Here is a 20,658-nt window from a genome sequence, read left to right on the forward strand (position 1 = left end):
AGTTCTGAGGCCAGCTGCCCCTTAACCGTGGACTCAGATGAACCACTAACCACTTGGACATCCTTCCTTTGAGGCAGTATCCTAGAAAGGTGCCTAGAGCAGGCCTGGATTTCTGCTTGCACCCACTCAGCTATGGTTTTCCCTGATAACCCAATCCCTGTGGTAAAGGGCAGGGACCAGTTGGGTTCGAAGTAGACAGCAGCAGAGCACCCAGGAAGGTGAGGAAAAGGAGAACGAGTTTCTCTGTCCCTGCCTTGCTCCCTTCTCAGCCCCCACACTCTTGCTAGCCCACATCTGACATATGCTAGTGGGTACATCCAAGGTTTAGAACAATGCCTTGTGGTTGCCAGTAGCAACTACTCCAAAGGCATATTTAGAATGGAACTGAGTCAGCGACATTATCATAAGCATAGCTTGAATCTGTTCTAATTCAGCTTTTGCGACTGTCATCAGTAACAAATGGCTTGCCACACACATCACAACCGCCAGGGATCTCAAGGGCACTGTGGTACTGTGGCACAGAACTTTGCAAGGAAGCAGAAAAATAAACCCTTGCCTCTCAGTAGGCATGGCTGCCCACGTGAAAGCCTACTACCCACAGAGATAACCTTCAGTCCCAGAAGGCGGGGAGGATGAGCAAGAGGCTCAGCTCACCTTTCTTCCCCTTCACAAGCTCAGGATCCACCAATACAACACCATCTAAACCAAAGGAGAGAAAAACCAACAGAGTGAGATCAAGAAAATAAGACATCTGGCTTTAAAGCTGTATAAAATACGGCGTCTTCTGTTTGTATTTTGGAAGCAGGAGATTGAAACAGAGTCTCACGTAGCCTGGCTAGTCTTGGATGACCATACATAAGTAATCCCCTGCCTCCAGGCCTGACTCACCAAACCAGCTTGCTTTCTATTGTTTTTAACAAACAGTAACTTTTTTTATTAGGGGCTGGAGAGATGGCTCAGCGGTTGTGAGCACTTGCTGCTCTCGCACAGCACCTGGGTTTGGTCCCCAGCACCCATGTGGCAACACACAAATGTCTGTAGCTCCAGTTACAGAGAAGCCAACACCTCTTCTGTCCTCCAAGTGCTCCTGTATGCATACGGTGCACATACGTACATGCAGGCCCACACACTTACACATGAAAGAATAAGAAGAGTAACTTTTTAAATGTGGCTCTGGGGATCAAATTCAGATCATGAGTCTTGGCAGCAAGCATCCTACCCACTGAGGGAATGCTTAAAGCGGCCAGTGTCCCCCATACTTCTTTCAAACATTGACAGATAGTGAAATGCTTATCAAGCCAGAGGAAGTTGCAAAGTCAGTACAGAGGGCTCCGGTATTCTTTATCCAGTGGCCCCTTTGCTTACAGCTTACATACAGTGTTAAATGAGGACACGGACGGGCACATGATGGGCGTATACGGTTCTGGGCTCCTTTATCATAGGCAGCCTGTGTGACAACCATCACAGACTATATTTAGAATTGTCCTGACATTGTAAAGGTTCCCTTTGGGCTCTCTTATGCCACCCACCCTTGCTCCTGCCATCCTCAGCCCCTGGCAAGCACTGTCTGTAGAATTTTGTCATCTTGAGAATGTTATGTAAGTGGAATCACGAGATCCACGCCACTTTGATATTTCTCTTGTTACCCAGCACAGTGCCTTAGACATCTATCTGTAAGTTGTTGCAGGTATCAATAGCTCACACTTCTAATATTTCTTCTCTTTCTTTCTTTTTCTTTCTCTTTGAGGAAGGGTCTTTCCTATACAGCCTAGGCTGACCTCAAATTCTCAATCCTCCTGCCTCAGTTTCCCAGGCGCTGGAATTACAGGTATATGCCATAACAACTAGCTACTTGTTCTTTCTTTTTTGTTGTTTTTTGTTTTTTTTTTCGAGACAGGGTTTCTCTGTATTGTTTTGGAGACTGTTCTGGAACTCACTCGGTAGACCAGGCTGGTCTCAAACTCACAGTGATCCGCCTGTCTCTGCCTCCCGAGTGCTGGGATTAAAGGCGTGCGCCACCAACGCCTGGCGCTACTTGTTCTTTCTTATGATTGAATAGTAGTCCATGGCATGGATATACCATACTTTGTTTAACCTTATTCATCTACTGAAGAGAGATTTTAGTTCTTTTTGGTTTGGAGCTGCTATGAGCAACCATGGCCAGGCAAGGTTCTATATGCACAGTTCTCACTTCTCAGTAATACCCAGGCGTGCTATTGTTGGGCCCTACGGTTAGTGTGCATTTGGTTCTAAAAGAAACTGCCAGGCTGCTTTCCTGGTTGCTGCAGCACTGCCCACTCCCACCAGCCATCTACAGGTGCCAGTTCCTTGGCATCCTCATCATTACTGACATTGCTGCTGCCTGTTCTTGTCGCCATTTTTCTCCTTGCATTTGAAAAATTGAAATATATTGGTTTTGTGTCAGGAAAACCACATACAGGAACAGTTTCTTTTTCTACATATGGTTGGATCCCTAGGTGTTTCCTAGAGTTTAGGTGGCTCTGGAGATACAAGAGATGGTTAGTCCAGCCATATATTCACCCAGAAGCTTATTTATAGAAGCTATCGCCAGTGGGTTTTGGGTCCTTCCTCCCTTAGGTCCAAGCATTTGAAATTTTAAGGTTAGAATAGTTCCTGTTGTCTCTAGCTTTTCCAATCCACTTACTTCAGACATCTTCTCTCACTCAAAACCTCCTTTGAGTCTTCCTGGGCTTCTTTCATATCAGCTTGTGGGTACGGTCTATCATGACGGGGAAAATACGGAGGCAGGAGTGCAAGGCAGCTGGACACGCGCATGCAGTCAGAGAGCAGAGAGACGAATTTTTTCCTATAGTATGAAAGACTGAGCCCAGGGCCTTGCACTAAGCAAGCGCTGACTTGTAAACCAGCCCTTTAATTTGTCTTTAATTTGAAGGGTCAGCAAGATGGCTTAGTGGGTAAAGATACTTGCTGCACACTCCTGGCAACCTGAGTTCAATTCATGGAACCACACAAAAGTGCAAGAGAACTGGCTGTACAAAATTGTCCCCTGACAACCACACATATGCTCTCTCCCGAATAAATAAATAACTGTAAAAATAAACTGTTTCTGCTCAACCAGTGGTCACTTGGTGGCATTTTAATTTGTATCTCTTTGATTCGATTATTAGTGAGATTGATTTTTTTTTTTTGGTTTTTCGAGACAGGGCTTCTCTGTATTGTTTTGGAAGCTGTCCTGGAACTTGCTCTGTAGACCAGGCTGGCCTCGAACTCACAGAGATCCGCCTGCCTCTGCCTCCCGAGTGCTGGGATTAAAGGCGTGTGCCACCAATGCCCGGCTAGTGAGATTGATTTTTGAAAAGACTTTATATATATATATATATATATATATATATATATGTGTGTGTGTGTGTGTGTGTGTGTGTGTGTGTGTGTGTGTGTGTGTTTGCCTGTATGTATGTAAGTATGTATGTATGTATGATGTATGTATGTTATGTATGTATGCCACCACATATACTACATGTACTATGCACAGAGGCAAGAAGGGAGCATTATATGTTCTGGAGATAGAGTAACAGACAGCTGTGAGCTGCCATGTGGGTGGTGGGAACTGAACTCAGGTCCTCTGCAAGAGCAGCCAATGCTCTTAAACTCTGAGCCATCTCTCCATCATGAGACCCATCTTCTTGTTTGTTTGTTTGTTTTGAGACAAGCTTTCTCTGTGTAGCCCTCCCTGGCTTATTATGTAGACCAGGCTGGTATTGATTTCATAGAGATCCACCTGCCTTTACTTCCCAAGTTCTGGGATTAAAGGAATGCACCACCATGCCACTGCACCACCACGCCTGACTGGAAATACATCTTTTAATGAAAAAATTGTCATTGCCTAATGACTTAAAGGAAAACTATAACTGAATAAATTTTCCTTCAAATTCAACTTACCTACAGGCTCTACTTGGCTGACGTGGTCAACATAGTCTCTCTTCCCCAGGTAGATAGTCACCTGTGGAAAGAAAGAAGGAAGGCGTTCCCTTGGAAACCAACAACCCTCGTGTCTTTCTAGTAATGTATTTCTCTTCCTCATAGTCAGTGCTGAGTCAAACCTGGGGCCACACACATGCAAGGCATGTGTGCCCTGGAACCTCAACCCTTTCCATCCATTAGTCTTCAACAGAGGAGTCACTTGGCTCTATCGTTGCTTTGTGACTTCCAGCCCTATATCAGCTCCAAGGGACTCTTGCCATCCATATGGATGGTGGGAATTCTTTCTGACCTTCCCATCAAGCCCAGGTCTGTAAGCAACCCGACAGGCCAACCCATACATTCATGGAAGGTTATGCCTATGGACACAGTCAGCTGTTTCTAGATGTGCACTGAAAGGCCCTGTCTTCTTGTCCAGGACTTTCTGGACTAGGCAAAGAAGCAGGAATTCCAGAGGAGCCTGAAATCCCATTGGGTGAGTTTTGCACAGGTAAACCAGCAACCCTGAGTTGAGGAAGGAGGTGGTGGAGCTCAGTTAGTGGGGACACTGTTAGTATTCAGGCCTGTCCTTGGGGTTCTGACAGGATACGCCCTCAGCTGCAGCCACTAAGAGCACCACCTGTGCACATTCACTACCTTTTAAAAGGGCCTTGCCTGCTTCCCATCCTTCTCTCTTTCTTTCTCTCCCTCTGTCTGTGCCCCCCTCCTCTCTCCTGCTGCTCCTGTCTCCAGAGACTGGTCTCCCCCTTCCTTTGTCCCTTTTTATAATCCCTTTCCCTAATAAAAACCCCCTCAGGTTGAACCCTATCACATGGCATCTTCTCTCCTGTGCTGCTTTTCATAAATTACAACAGACACTACCATTCTTCTGGAAGTCAGTCCCCTCATGTATTCTGAGGTGAGGATCTAGAGCAGTGTTCTCAACCTTCCTAATGCTGTGACCCTCTAAAACAGTTCCTCATGTTATGGTGACCACCAATCATACAATTATTTTCATTGCTACTTCATAACTGTAATTATGGTACTGCCATGAATCATAATATAAATATCTGTTTTCCAGTGGTCTTAGGTGACTCCTGGGAAAGAATTGTTCAACTCCCACCCCCCAAAGGGATGGCAACCCACAGGTTGAGAACTGCTGATCTGGAGTGTTGAATGCCCCTTTCAGCCTCGGTACTACAGCCTTTGTACACAGAGGCATTCTATCAGGGCTTGCTAAGTACACTAATGATCAAAATCATGCATCCTGGCTAGCCCTATGTTTCTCTAGGCCTCTCAAGTACACATTTTTATTTCTTCAAACAATCCAAATGATTTTGACATTAAATCGTGTCTTATAGTCAATCCTCCACAGTGTATCATTTGTCCCCAGATGGCTCCGTTTGCACGACTGATGTTGGAGGTTGTATCAAGCAAATGCCTCTAGATCCCTGTTAACAGAGAGGATCCCATGAGAAACCTTGTAATTCTGTGCACAGAGCTTCTGCAGGTCTCAACCACCTGGGAAGGGTTGGAGCTGGGCATAGGATGCAGGGACACACATTGCAAAGTGTGATGCAGCAAGTGCCAAGCTTCACCCTCTAGACCAGAGTTCCACTCCGAGGCTAGCCCAGCTGACTCACTCAGTGAACTCCCTGCCCTCTGCTTTCTATGTAGGATGCACCCAAAAGTAGAGGGAAAGAAGAGGGGGTGTTGGTGTTCCTGCTTCCCTGTCTGGCCTGTGACTGGCATGTTCCTCCAAACATGGTCACAGTTCCTGGAGCAGCCCTGTTGGCTTCTAGGTTATGAAACCTACTGAACACCCCATCCCTTCAGCCCGAGTGAGCACCAGTGTCCAGTGCCACAGGCCAAATACAGACTGGATGGGACTAAGATCCCCCAGTGGCAGTAGACCTTGAGTTTTACCCAGGGCACAAACTTTTCTCATATCCATCTATTTCTGTTCTTGAGGAACCCTAAAGTGTGGCCACCTCCTAATTTGTACATGTGTTCCCTCCCTCCTATGGAATAGCATCCAGTTCCTTGAAAGTCGCCAACAGGATCCTTATTTCCGGGCTCCAGGCCCCTCTGCCTTCACCTTGGCCTTGACCATGGTAGCTCTGTTGAACCCATTTGTTCCTATTGCCTGCATGACAAGGAAGGCCCTTCAGCCACATCTGTAGCTGAGGAAGCCCTACCCATGCTTCAAGAGAACACTCAGGCACCACAAATTCCTTGCATCTCAGCATACTCAGGCTCCCCTGTGCTATTATGTTGAGACAGTGTCTCTCATTCTATAGCAAAGCTTTCCTAAACACACTGGGTATCCCAGGCTCACTCCAAACCCCCCTCCCCAACTCAGCCTGTCAAATGATGAAATTAGGGACATCAGTCATCATGCCTAACATCTTTCAGCCTATGGTACCACAGGAACACTCAAGATCTGCAGCCCCATCCTCACATATGCCCCATCTGGCTTCAGGACTATGGAGGCCTCACCATACACCTGGTCTATGAGGACAAAAGCTCTCCAGGTTGTTGCCTTTAGGTTTGAGGTAAGTGGTGGAGAAGAGACAGGCAAAGGGTACGGTCAGGAAGGAGGCAGGAAGCTCTGCCTTTGAAGGAGGCTCTATCTGAGCAGACCACACAGGAAGTGGCCAGACAACAGGAAGGGGTGGCTCTTGGGCAAAAGAGATGGAAAGATGCCAAAGTGAGGAGAATGTCTTTGGAGTCAGCCATGGCCTCCTTTGTATCAGGTGGCCACTGAGTGAGGATGAAGGCTGGGTGAGGCAAGATCTTTAGGACTTGGGCCTGGGGAACCCAGGAAGATGCCCTGGCACAACCAGGTGCCACTCCAGACACTCTGGTCATTTCAAACACAAAACAGCTCTGGAAGACCAGATTGGCCCTGTCTTGTACAGATGCTGAGACCTGGGTCCTGTTGGAGGCTAAGTGGAAGGAGGATTAGCAAGGGAAAGCCAGGCAGGCAGCCTCTTTATGGTTGGGGAAGAGAGCACTGAAAAGTCTCTAGGAGGATGAAGGTGAGTAGATGGGGGAGCATTTTCTTCTCCCAAGCTTTGGCTGAAAGGGAGAAAGATGGAGATGGAGGCCAAGGGAGCTGTTGATAGCCACTATTAAGTGCAGGATATTAAGACATTTTTATTATCTTTTATTTATTTTTGAGTTTTTTTAGAGATAGGGTTTCTCTGTGTAGCCTGTCATGGAACTTGCTTTGTAAACCAGGCTGGCCTCAAACTCACAGAGATCAGCCTGTCTCTGCCTCCCAAGTGCTGGGAATAAAGCGTGTGCCACCAATGCCTGGCTGACATTTTTTTATTTTTGAGACAGGGTCTAACTATGCACCCCTGGCTGTCCTCGAACTTGTTATGTAGACCAGGCTGGCCTCAAACTCAGAGAGATTCACTTGCCTCTACCTCCCAAGAACAGGAATTAAAGGTGTGTGCTATCAAGCCCAGCTAGAAACTGTTCTCGCTCTGGGAAAGGCTGTATGTAGATGGACTAAGTTCCCAGTGGTGGTAGATCATGAGGCTTTCCAGGGGTGAGTGATGACTCTGAACTCAGTTGGGAACAAGGCCACTCTTCTATTGCCCTGGAAACAAACGGCAAGGACAGGAACAGGTGGAGAAGGGTGGTCATGTGAAGCCAACAGGCTTCCGGCAACCCACCCTCAACTAAGCACACCTTCTTCCTGGCAAAAAGAGCCAGGCACGCTCAAGACCGGCACCGTCCTCATGAGGTAGCATGCTCACAGGAGGCCAGCTCTAAGGGGTGATTATTTTCCCCTCTTCTCTCCCCTCCCCCAACCCTGTCTTCTTTAACAATTTTGGTTTTTATTTTAGTTTTGGGGTTTTTTTTTGTCGTTTTGTTTTTTGAAACAGATTTCCTCCATGTAACAGCTATGGTCTCAAACCCAGAGAGATCGCCTGCCTCTGCTTTCCGAGTGCTGGGATTAAAGGTGTGTGCCACCCACCACACTGCCCTGCCTTTTTCTTAAACAGTGTTTTAAAGGGTTTGTTTTTGTTTCCTCTGAGACAGAGTTTCTCTTTGTAGCTTTGGAACCTTTCCTGGCACTCACTCTATAGACCAGGTTAGCCTTGAACTCACAGAGATCCGTCTCCTCTGCCTCCTGAGAGCTGGGATTAAAAGCGGGTGCCACCACAGCTAGCTGTTTATTTTGTTTTTATGTGTATGAATGTTTTGCATATATGTATGTATGTATGTATGTATGTATGTATGTATGATGTATTCTGTGTCTGTGCCTGGTGCCGGGAAAAGCTGGAAGAAGGCATGGGATCCCCTAGAACTGTGTTATGAATGGTTGTTAGTGGGTGCTGGGAACTGAACCCAGGTCCTCTGCAAAAGCAACAAGTGCTATTAACTGTTATGCCAAGATGGATGGCTGACAGGATCTATCTATATAGATCTTGCTGGCCTTGAACTTGGGATCTTGACAGTGCTGAAATCAGAAGTGCGCTGTCACTTTCAGCTCAGGGAATGTTCCTTGATTGGTCTGATCTAATGCTGAGCATCTACTTCCTTTGACTTGTGATTGACTTAGTGTAGGCAGGTAGCTCAGGCCCACCCAGTGATTGAAAGACGAAAGTGTTCTGGAGAGCTCCAGGGAAAGGTTTCTTCACCTTTGAAAGAAATCCTAAGGGTCACTCATCTCTCTGTGCTTCCTGCCTAAGGATCACTTAATGCTCCTACCACCAGGCCAGCTCCACTATGTTGGGCTGTACCACAAACCATGACCCAAAATGAACTGGGGTGCTCACCACCGGCCTGAGGATATCACAGAGGAGAGAATCACATAGAAATGACTGCAGAGGCCAGGCACCCCATGACCGGTTCACACAGAGGCTGTCATTGAACCCCAGTATGCCGAGTGGTGGTGGCACATGCTTTTAATCCTAGCACTTGGAAGGCAGAGGCAGGTTGATCTCTTTGAGTTCGAGGCCAGCCTGGTCTACAGAGTGAGTTCTAGGACAGGCTCCAAAGCTATAGAGAAATTCTGTCTTCAAAAACAACCAAACAAACAAAAAACACACAAAAAACAACCAAACAAACAAAAAACACAACAACAGAAAAACCCCAGTACATAAAACATTAATTGATGGATTCTCCTCCATCCTTGGGCCATCAAAATACTAAGCAGAGCCTGGCAGCACATGCCTGGAATCCTAGTTTCTCAGGAGGTCAAGGCTGGGGGAGTTCAAGTTCAAGCCTGGGAAATTTTGTGAGATTCTGTCTCAAAACAGTACTGAAATTAAAGTTGGGGGGATATACATAGCTCAATGATGGGGTGCTGACCTAGTTTGTATAAGGCTCTAAGTTCAATTCACTGGAGGGAGGGAGGGAGGGAAGGAGGGAGGGAGGGAGGGAGGGAGGGAGGGAGGGAGGGAGGGGAGGCAAGGAGGCAGGGAGGCAGGGAGGGAAGAAGAAATACATTTCTTGGTTCAAATGATGTCCGTTCAGCGATCAGGTGTATTTCAAGGAGGCATGGCCGAAAAGACATAGGGTACCAAAACTATCAACAAAAAGATGCTTGTGACAATGATGACACTTCCAGCCAACAGAGTTGCAGGCAGGAGGAGAGTGTGTGAAAGCCTGATTCCTTTGGGAGGCACCATAAGGAAACCAGCTAGTAGACCACGGCAGATCTGCACTGTCCACTGCTACTAGACACACCAGCCTCAGTGTGCTTTCAGATTGGCATGCGCTGTAACACACAACACATTTCCATAGCTTACAAGGAGGAGTAGCAAGGTTGGGTGGGACCATGAGACTGAGAGGTGGTGGATTGCAGGGTCCATGGGTGTTCCTTGGTCTTCTCTCACTGATTGCCCAGCCCATGGACACAGAGCATCCCTGGGCCCCATGGCAGTTGGATGTTGATCATGGTTATACTCGACAAATGTCTGCTTCCTATTATTCTCACAATAATCTCCAGGAAGCCATTCTCTTCTGTGCCACTTACCGACTTGTCCCGAGAAACCTTCTTGAAGATGACTTGGGACTTACTGGTCTTCACACAGGCTGCCATGTCGCCTGTCCCTTGGGATGTATGTCAGGTTGGAGGGCTGGGAAAGAATAATGATCCCAAACATAAAGTTAAGGACACTCTGGACACAAAGCCTACTCCTGCGACTTCCTCCCTTGGACACTTCCTCCCGAATGCCCCAGCACCCATGCTTGATGACATCAGCTGCCTGACTTGTTGTACTTCACTGTAGAGTGCATTTAAAAAGTATTTCATTTTCACTTATGTGTATGTGTGCCACTTGTGCACAGATGCCTATAGAAGCCAGGAGAGGGTGATGGTTTCCTTGAAGCCGACCTGAGTGCTAGGAACCGAACTCATGCCTTCTGGAAGAGCAGCAAGCACTTGTAATTGCTGAACCATTCTCAAGCACGGGTACCCCCTACCCTTGAAACGGGTCTCACTATGTAGCCCTACTTGTCCTGAAACTCACTATGTAGACCAGACTGGCATCAGACTCACAGAGCTCCACCTGCCTCTGCTTCCAGAGTGCTTGGATTAAAGGCGTGCACCACCACACCTGGCCCAGTGTATATTTGGTGTTCTGTTTTTCTTGGTAAGCTTCAAACATTTCAGTAAACTTCACCAGCTAGAGTCTAATGCAGTTTTGCTTTTTTTGGATTAAATGTCAGTGTCATGTACTTGTCAGGTCACATCTAAAATGCTGTCATGCCAGGTGTGGTGACTTGTCATCTCAACTCTGAAGAGACAGACCTAGTTACTTAGTGGGCTACAAAGTGAGTTCCAAGGCAGTCAGGGTTACATACTTAAGACCCTGTCTCAACCAAACCAAACCAAACCAAACAACTTTATTTCTTCTCTCTTCTTCTCCCTCCTTATCTCAATATGTGGCCCAGGTTGGCCTCAAACTGGCAAGTGCCAGTATTACAGGTGTGGATTACTACACCTGGCTTTTCTGTGCCTTGTGGTAAGCATACAGGAGATGTTTCTGAAACACACAAGACTGCTCCCCAAATGTAGTTGTCAGGAGCATATGAGAACCCCACAGTTCCATCAAGAAAGCCTTTCCCCCACTCAATGTATTTGTTTCCATGATAGTCAGGCTATCTCATGGTCTAGCATTGAATGCCTTCCAAGTTTCTTTTCCAAGCAAAGTTCTGTGGAAGTGAGAGGTAGCAAAACCCCTTATTCTGCCTTGCAGAAGCATGTCTGTCTTTGTGGCTCCCCGTGTCCACCCAGGTTTCTGAAAATGCTTGGGTTTGGCTCTCACTTACCTTGTGATTTGTCCCCAACCAGTTGGGATAGCCAGGGAGGTGGGGAGAGGGTCCTTGTGTTTTCAGATGGTGAACAGCAGGCTCGCAAAGGCAACTGGTGAAGTTCCACCAGATGACCCCCCAGGGCAAGGGTGAGGCCCCTGGCTGCCACGTGGGGGAATTTGTAGGGATCTGTGGGATGGCCAGCACTGAGGTCTCAGTGTCTAAAAGCCAAATCAGATTTGAAGAGCAGGGAGGAGATTGGATTAGTGAGCTGACAGATTTGACCATTTCAGCAGTTCTAAGCATTAGCTGGGAGCTCCAATCTCCTGAGGATCCCAAAGATGCAGGGGCCATCCAGCTGGCCTGGAGAAGATGCAGTGGGAGGCACAGCTAATTAAAAGCTACTTTCTAAAATCCTAAAACTCTTAGGGTTCTGGAAATAGATAGTTTATCCCTTCGCTCCCCACCATCATCAGGAAGGGGGATGTTCAAGTGACAGACATGATTAAACTCAGTTGGCATTAAGGCCTCATTAAAGGAAAAGGTCAAGGAGAAATGTCACCCTGGGGCTGAGCTGCACATGTCCCTCTTCTGCACTCTGCATCAAGAGTCCTATTGGGCCCTCTATCTTCCTACATCCTTACACATCCACTATGGGTCCACACACCACCTGGGCTTCCCCGGGCAGTAACGAGTCCACATTTGATGGGCACCCATCTCTACTTACGAGACCTTCTTAGTCCTGAACCATCAATTCCCCTGCTGGGGAGGTCCTGTCACTCTTGCATGTAGACAATGCATGAACCTTCTACCTGGGTCCTTCCAAGTTTGATCAGATGTCATTTCCTCAAGGGACCGGGCCAGTTGCCATTCACCCTTACTAGTGACCTTTCTTCCATTTTAGCAGAGTGCCCATCACATTGTGTGCCCCTCATTTTGAGGGGAGCAGTCCATACTCCCCCAAGACCTCAGGAAATTAGAGTCTGGAATGCTATAGTCACTAACTCACCAATATAGTGGGATTCACTCTAGAACTAAAACAGTAGCAATGGAAGGCTTATTGTGTGTGATACCTGGGATGTCAGTGTCTGCCCCCCAATTTGGTGGCTTTCAATCCCTCCTGAATAATACCTGCCAGGTCCTGGTCTTATTTCTCAACACTTACTTCTCTGCCCATAGCCACTGTCTGGTCTGCTGCCTTGATTTCTGTAAACCAGGTTTTCCCCTTCCTGCTTTTGCTGCTGCTCCTTCTCCTCCTCCCCAGTCCCAAACACACAACCAAAGGAGCATTTGGGACTCCATACACTTTCCAAGTCAAGGTCCTGGACTGCAGCAGTAACAGCTCGTGATTTAGTGAAGTAGTTACCATAGCAATGGATTTGTTGATAGTATTTTCACACATCTGTCATTGTACTTCGTTCTGTTTAATTCCCTGTCCCCCATAAGCTCTCCTTTGTGACCCCTTTATTTAGTTTTTTACCTAAAACTGGCAAAGCTTTTACTTTCCAAGGGGAAAAACTTGATAGCTATTTGAAATAGAGTCATGCTTACATACCTTGGGTTGGCTAACAATTTTTAAAATTCATTTATTTATTTATTTTGGTTTTTCGAGACAGGGTTTCTCTGTATTGTTTTGGAGGCTGTCGGTCCAGCCCGGCCTCGAACTCACAGAGATCTGCCTGCCTTTGCCTCCCGAGTGCTGGGATTAAAGGCGTGTGCCACCACCGCCCAGCCCGGCTTATAATTTATAATCCTTCCATCTCAGCCTCTTGAGTCAATTTTTTTTTTCTTATTTTGAGACAGGTCTCACTACATCACTCTGGCCAGCCTACAACTCTCATAAGACTAGGCTGGCCTCAAAATCACAGAATCTATCTGCTTCTGCCTCCTGGGTGCTGGAATTAAAGGTGTGCACTACCACATCTGGCAAAACAGTTTTTAAAGTTGTATTTTTATTTCTCTCTGTCTGCATGTATACACACCATATACTTGACTGGTGCTTGCCTAGGCCTGAAGAGGGTGCCCAGTCCCTTGGGATTGGAATTACAGATGGCTGTGAACCTCCATGTGGGTGCGGGGAATGGAACCCAGGTCCTTTCCAAGAGCAGTGAATGTTCTTTTTTTTAAAGATTTTTTTTATTATGTATACAGTATTTTGTCTTCATGCCAGAAGAGGGCATTAGTTCTCAGTCAAGGTGGTTGTGAGCCACCATGTGGTGCCGGGAATTGAACTCAAGGCCTCTGGAAGAGCTCTTAACTGCTGAGCCATCTCTCCAGCCTGCAGTGAGTGTTCTTAACCATGAAGCTATGTCTCCAGTTCCAACATTGTCTTTTAAAAAATATTTCTTTTAGCCAGGTGGTGGTGGTGCACGCCTTTAATCCCAGCACTTGGGAGGCAGAGGCAGGCAGATCTCTGAGTTCGAGGCCAGCCTGGTATACCAGGCAAGTTCCAGGACAGGCTCCAAAACTACACAGAGAAACTCTGTCTTGAAAGCCAAAATAAAATAAAATTTCTTTCATGTGCATGTGTGTACTGTAGTACATGTGTGTGCTGTAGTGCATGTGTGTGTATCACATGTATGTAGTACTTGCAGAGGCCAGAAAAGGGCACAGGATCCCTTAGAACCGGTTCCAGTTGTGAGCCTCCACTCGGATGCAGGAATCAAACCCAGATCCTCTACAAGAGCAGTTAGTGTTCCTGACCAGTGAGTTATCTCTCTAGTCCTGACATAAAACAAAACAAAATAAAAACAAGAAATGCTAGATAACAAATGTAAAAGGAATGATAAAATAAAACATCATCCAACAAAATGCAATTTTATGAATACTAGCTTTTAGGTTTGTTTGTTTAGGTTTTTGGTTTTTTTCCTAGCCTAGAACTCATGGCAATCCTCCTGCCCTACCATCCCCAGTGCTGGGCTTATAGGTCTGTGCCACCAACCCTGACTAGTTTTTACAGCTGGGATACTGCAGGTCCTGGAGAGATTGCTCTTTCCCTAGAGACAGTAAGAATCCTAGCTTCCTAGTGCTCCCAGCCCAGAACGCATATTTCCAATCCCCTGCCCTTTGGTTTTGTTTTTCTGACACAGGGTCTCTCATCTAACTCAGGCTGTCCTTGAACTCATGATTCCCCTGCCTCACCTTCTTGAGTGATAGTTGCACAGTCCTACACCATCATGCTTCACTTAGACACAAACCCTTTTTATCAAGGATGCTATATTTTAGGCCCTGATCTGCCCTAATCACAGCTAGAGACACTCACTACTCCCCAGATCCTACATGACCCGTCTTCCTGTTATTTCCATGGAAACGGCAAAAAGATTATTGCCATGGTTTCCTCTTACTCCCTGGCCAACCATAGCGTTTCCCACTGTGGTTCTGTGTGGTGTGGCATGCCCCGGCGCCTAGGGAACTATGAGTGACACATTTCTTTAGGTTACTTACATCCTGATCTTTTGGCTTCACCTTACATCTTAAAATCCTAGGACGAGGCATTGCTCTTTGGGCAGTAAGGCAATGTGGGGATGAAGTCCCTCTAGTACAAGGTGCTGTGTATGGATCTCCGTCCCAACTGTATGTGAGGTATCCCCTTGAATTAGCTTACATCCATGACGTCTTTAGGTCCTACTTCTGGCAAAAAAAGGAGGATGTGTTAAATTAAAATACATTTAAGGACTCAACATCCACGTGCAATGTGTGACCCCAGACTGGATACTCAGTTGGGTTAAGTGGGACGCACAGAACATTTTGGATGAATCAGGAAATGTGAAGATGGCTGAAAAGAGAATAACCAGAATAGAGGCTAGCAGATATCTCAGTGGGTAGAGGTGCTTGCTATGCAAACCTGATGTTGACCTGAGTTTAATCGCTGGATCCCATGTGGGAGGGGGAGAATCTGCTCACAAAGGCTGTGCTCTGATCTCTGCTTCAGTGCTTTGGCACATTCAGGAGGACAAGCATGGATCCTTATCAAAAGCCATGGCTTAGCAGTTAAGAGCACTGACTGTTCTTGCAGAGGACTTGGGTTCAGTTCCAAGTGGTGGCTCACAGTCCCCTGTAACTCCTTTCAAGGGACCAGATAGTTTCTTCTAATCTCCACCAGCACTAGGCATGGACACGGTACCCATATACACATACATGCACACAAAACACTCAGACATATAAAAGAAAAAAGAAAAAACCCAACAAGATAAAGATAAGCATTAAAATAGGTTATAAGTTGAGCATGGTGGCACATGCTTTTAATCTCAGTGTTCAGAAGGCAGAGGCAGGCAGATCTCTGAGGCAGCCTAGTCTATATAGTGAGTTCCAGGTCAGCCCAGGCTACATAGTGAGACTCTGCCTCAAAATCAAAACAAACAAACAACAAAATAGGCTATAAATCCAGGAGATTCTTTTTTTAATTTTATTTTTATTTTATGTGCAATGATATTTTGACTGCATGGGTGTCAGATCTTGGAGTTACAGACAGTTATGAGCTGCCATGTGGGTGCTGGGAATTGACCCCAGGTTCTCTGGAAGAGCAATCTTCACCATCTCAAGACAAACTTCTCCCATTAAAACATAAAATTAGGGGCTGGAGAGAAGGGTCAGTGGTTAAGAGCACTTGTTCTTGTAAAGGACTGGGTGTGGGTCCCAACACTCACAAGGTTGCTCAAAACCATCTAAAACTATAGTTACAGAGGATCTGTCCCCCTCTTCTGACCTCTGCAGGCACCAGGCATGCACATACATGCATACAGGCAAAACACTAAAACAACGTAATTTTAAAAAAATCTAGGGCTGGAGAGATGACTCAACTGTTAAAGGCTAGGCTCACAACCAAAAATATATATTAAAAATCTCTAGTTTTTTCAAATACAAAACAGAGGAGTGGATTTGGGGTGGGGGAAGAGAATTGGAGGAGAGGGAGGGAGGGAGGAAGGGAAACCAGTCAGGATGTAAAATAAATGGGTAAATTTAATAATAAAATAATGCCAGGCATGATGATGCGTGCCTGTAATCCTAGCATTTGAGAGGCTGATGGGAGGATTTCCATGAGTTCAAAGCCAGTGTGATCTACATAGTGAGACACTAACCTCCCCTAATAGCTCTACTCCAAAGCTAGAGCCGGCAAGATGGTTCAGTGGGTAAAGACACTTGCCACGAAGTCCTAATGACATGAGTTCAATCACTGGACCACATGGAAATGGGAGGAGAGAACTGACCCCATAAAGTTGTCCTCTGACCTCCACACAAGCTGTCATGTGTGCACACCATATATACACACCATGTATACACACAGTGTGCATGGGGATAATTAAAAGCTAAAAGTACAAAAATCAAAGAGCACCACAAATTCAAAGAAAAATGGCCAGGAATCTGGCTCTGCCTGGATGCAAGTTGTTTGCTTGTGGAATCCTGCATCCTCTCATTGATTCATGGGTGCCACAAGAAGGGTACAGATGAGCACATCTTAGTCACCAACCTGCTGTAACTTTGTGTGCATACATGCATGCAAGCGTGTGTGTGTGTGTGTGTGTGTGTCGCGCGTGCACTGGGGGTCCAACCAGACACCTTGGATTTATACAAACTAAAGAAGCCTCTATACACTTCTTTGCAGAAATGACATTTTTCCTTTTGGTTTTTTTTTTTTGTTTTTTGTTTTCAAGACAGGGTTTCGTTTTGGAGGCTGTCCTGGAACTTGCTCAGTCAACCAGGCTGGCCTCTAACTCACAGAGATCTGCTTGCCTCTGCCTCCCGAGTGCTGGGATTAAAGGTGTGCGCCACCAAAGCCCAGCTGAAATGACATTTTTTTAATGTGGGGAAAAATATACATACATACATACATACAGTTAGCCAGCTGGACTCAGTTTGGATAGTCCCAGTTTTGTTGGCAACATCCAGAGCATCATAATTAGGAGCCAACTAAACATACACCTTCTCCTCTGCATCAGGCCTTACGAGGGTGTTGACTTTGGCCACATCAATGTCATAGTTTCTTCAGAACCTGTTTGATCTGGTGCTTGTTGGCCCTGACATCCACATAAACACACATGTGTTTTCATCTTCTACCTTCTTCAAAGCTGACTTAGTGGTTAGGGGACAACATGATGATGGCATAGTGGTCAAGCTTGTTCTTCCTGAGTGTGTCTTTTGAGGATATTTGGGCTGCCTCTGGAGCCACAGGGTCTTGGGCCACTGGAAGGTGGGTGATGCGTGGATCTTTTTGGGACCGTGGACGCCTCTCGGCATTGTCTTCTTGCCTTTCAAGGCCTTAATTTTGGCTCTAGGAGGGGCGGACGCTTCCCTCTTCGCTTTCAGCACCACCTTGGTTTGGAAATGTCATTTTAAACATCTGGTCTGTGATTTTTCTCTTCTTGATGGAGAAATGAGGGACAAAGGGGGTATCCTTGTTCTACAAACCAAGTATTCCAGACAGAGGACGCTCTTACTCTGATTTTGAGGTTCTCAGCATTTCCATGATTCTTCGTCCCATCGTCACAGCACGGACTTTAGAACCAACGTGACTTGCCTACCCTCAGTGCAATGTCTAGTGACATCTAGCACCCACTTCTGTCAAGCCTACACAGGCCATCCAGCTCTGGGCAAGGGCAGATCTGCCTGTCTTTAGCTGTGCATTACAGAACTGTATTGTGAAACGGCAGAGCACAGGGAACAGTTGGAGAAGCACAATAAACCCTAACCCAGTTGGCAAGATCAGCAATGTTTGCTGTGTGCACACGCAACACTTAGCCTATAAACATTTGGGGAGATGGCTTCTAAGCATAAGGACAGAAATACCCACTCTATAAAATAAGCACAGTGTAACAATGCTCAGGGATATGTCCTTACTCTGCAATGACTACAATGTTGTGCACGATGCTTCATGCTATATTCTAGAGGCTGAAGCAGGAGGATCTTAAGTTCAAAGACAATCTGGGATGCACATGAGAAAATGAAAAAAAAATAAGAGGACTGGAATGGCTCAAAGTTAAAGCATTTGCTACTCTACCACAAAAACCTGAATTCAGTTCCCAGTAGTTTACACCTTTAACTTCAGCTCCAGGGGATCCAATACCCTTCACAGATGTACACACACACACACACACACACACACACACACACACACACACACACACACACCCCTTTGCACCTTCCCACTGGATTTCTTCTTGAAGTTGACTGGCCTGAAACCCCAGTTCAGGAAGTCCTGTTCATATAGGACACCTTTCTCTGGAAGCACCCACAGGAAGATGAAGCTCCAAGTCCTGTGTTTCAACTCTAAACACTAAGGACAGGCAGGACTCGTGGGGGAGGGGCAGTACTATGGGGACTATCAGCCAAGAAGCTTATGGACTTTGCTGTTCGCTTGTTATCTTAAGGGCAATCGCTGGAGGAAAACAGGCACTATGCTCAGATTAACTGCAAATGAAAATGGCATGCCTACCTCTCATTGCTAGAGTTTTACGGTGCAAACACCAGGAAGTCTGAAGTAGCTGCCATTTTTGAAGAGTGTTAAGGGACAGGAGCTTTTAAAAGCCATCACTGGGGTTGGAGGGATGACTCAGTGGTTAAGAGCACTGACTGTTCTTCCAGAGGACTCAGGTTAGATTCCTAGTGTATCACAGGCCACACAGAGGTTCACAGCTGTATGTAACTCCAGTTCTAGGATCTGACACCCTTTTCTGGCCTTCAAAGTTACTAGACATTTAAGTGGCATACAGACATGCTTGCAGGCAAAACACTCAAACATATAAAATACTGAAAAAAATTTAAGCTATTACTCCAACCCCTACACTAGTTAATCTCCTACAGAACAGAGGGCTGGCTAATAGTATTAAAGCATAATTGTAGTTCACAAACTCTCAAGGTAGTAAGACTTTACAAACAACAACCCCTTAGTCCATATTCTAGCTCTTATTTGGATCTCCTGTGCAACATTCCTAATAAGTTATTGACTGTCTCCAAGGTTGGAAAACTACTAACTCATTATATACTTATTTTTTTAATCTCATCATGTAGTCTAGTCTTGAACTCTGGATTCTCCTGTCTCAGCCTCCCAAATGCTAGGCATACAGACATGTACCACTATAGCTTACTCATGGGAGGGCTGTTAGTATGAAATTGGCATTCCTTCTGCATCTCTGCATGCTCCAAGTTATTCTTTTTCCCACATGCGAATTTCTCTGTGAACAGCAGGATACCACCCAGCTGGGTGTCGGTGGCCCACACCTTTAATCACAGCGCTCAGGAGGCAGAGGCAGCCGGGTTTCTGTAAGTTCAAGATCAGCCTAGTCTACAGAGAGAATTCCAGGACAGCCTCCAAAGCCACAGAGAAACCCTGTCTCAAAAAACCAAAACAAAACAAAAAACAACAACAAAAAAACCTTACTTTCCCAAAGGCACTCTTCACCCCTCTGGGATACAATGTTACGGATGCCCTAGGTTTGTGTAGTGGGAGGTGGGTAGTTCCAGGTGGGGGCCCTGGGTTCCATGTCCACTGATGAGTCCCTGAGAAAGCTACTCAGTGTCCGTACTTCCTTTTCTCCATTTGTATAAGACATCTACCTGACCATTTTGTAGCGGAGGGGTGGGGAGTGAAGAAGCCTATGGATTGTATAGACAAGTCCCTTGAAAGAACGTTCAGTATAGGGCTAGACAGGACTCAACCAGATTCCTTCTTTTCCTCCTCCACTGGAAGTTGATATACACCTGGGTGCTTCTTTGGGGTCTGTCCTGCCCACTGCACCCCAATGACATAGTGAGACCACTCAGTGTCTTTCCCCCACTTGTGGTTCTGTGAACTTGACAATTGTGCAAACTTGTGCCCAATGTTACTTGTATGTATTTTCCCGGCTGACAGTTGGGCACTGGATCACCAACTGGAGTGCTCTTCCCTGGGAAGACCACCTCTTCCACGCCCAGCTTTACCCAGCTGCCTGAAGCTGCGTAGGGTTGAGGCCTTAGGAACTTCCCCGTTGTTTGGTGTTTGTTGGTGTCCTCCTTGGGCCCTCACGGTGGTAATGTTGGTGAGAGCTTATGGGTGTATCTTCTGATGTTACTAGGAAACAGTCTCAAAGCAAACTCCTCTGGTTCTTACAACCTTTCTGCCCCTGTTCAGCAATGTTCCGAGCTTTAGGTATCCACTGGGACTGAGTCCACAACTCTGTATTTTGACTGGTTGTAGTTTTCTGTAGTGGTCTCCACCTAAGAACAAAGCGTCTACTTTTCTTTGAATTGACTCCTAAATTGAAAGACAACCAGTGCCACCTTTGGTTAGTGTTAAGAACTGGTGACTATACATTGTAAATCTACAAAATATCACAAAATTGTTCACTTTAAAATACTCTGAGATCAGAGCCGCAGAATGCTGAAGTGAGTCAGCCAACAGATCAGTGTGATCTCTTGCTGGCACACATATCCAGGCACTTCCATAGGAGCCCGCTCAATCTGGGAATC

The 20,658-nt window shown here is 46.2% G+C and overlaps 1 protein-coding gene and 1 pseudogene across 1 annotated transcript in view; both read right to left on the minus strand.

The window, feature by feature from the left end:
- The window catches only part of Sag (S-antigen visual arrestin), a 41,925-nt gene extending 30,503 nt beyond the window's left edge, over positions 1-11,422 (minus strand). The window contains exons 1-4 of the mRNA XM_013122110.3: positions 11,236-11,422; positions 9,938-10,040; positions 3,922-3,982; positions 655-699 (exon numbers count right to left, since the gene is read on the minus strand). Coding sequence (XP_012977564.1) covers positions 655-699; positions 3,922-3,982; positions 9,938-10,003 — 172 coding nt within the window. The 5' untranslated portion in view covers positions 10,004-10,040; positions 11,236-11,422. The remainder of the gene's footprint in view (positions 1-654; positions 700-3,921; positions 3,983-9,937; positions 10,041-11,235) is intronic.
- Positions 11,423-14,941: 3,519 nt separating this feature from the next.
- LOC101830190 lies at positions 14,942-17,759 on the minus strand (annotated as a pseudogene).
- Positions 17,760-20,658: the final 2,899 nt, after the last annotated feature.

The sequence above is a fragment of the Mesocricetus auratus genome, unplaced genomic scaffold (assembly GCF_017639785.1).
Source record: "Mesocricetus auratus isolate SY011 unplaced genomic scaffold, BCM_Maur_2.0 Super-Scaffold_100010, whole genome shotgun sequence".
Lineage (NCBI taxonomy): Eukaryota > Metazoa > Chordata > Mammalia > Rodentia > Cricetidae > Mesocricetus > Mesocricetus auratus.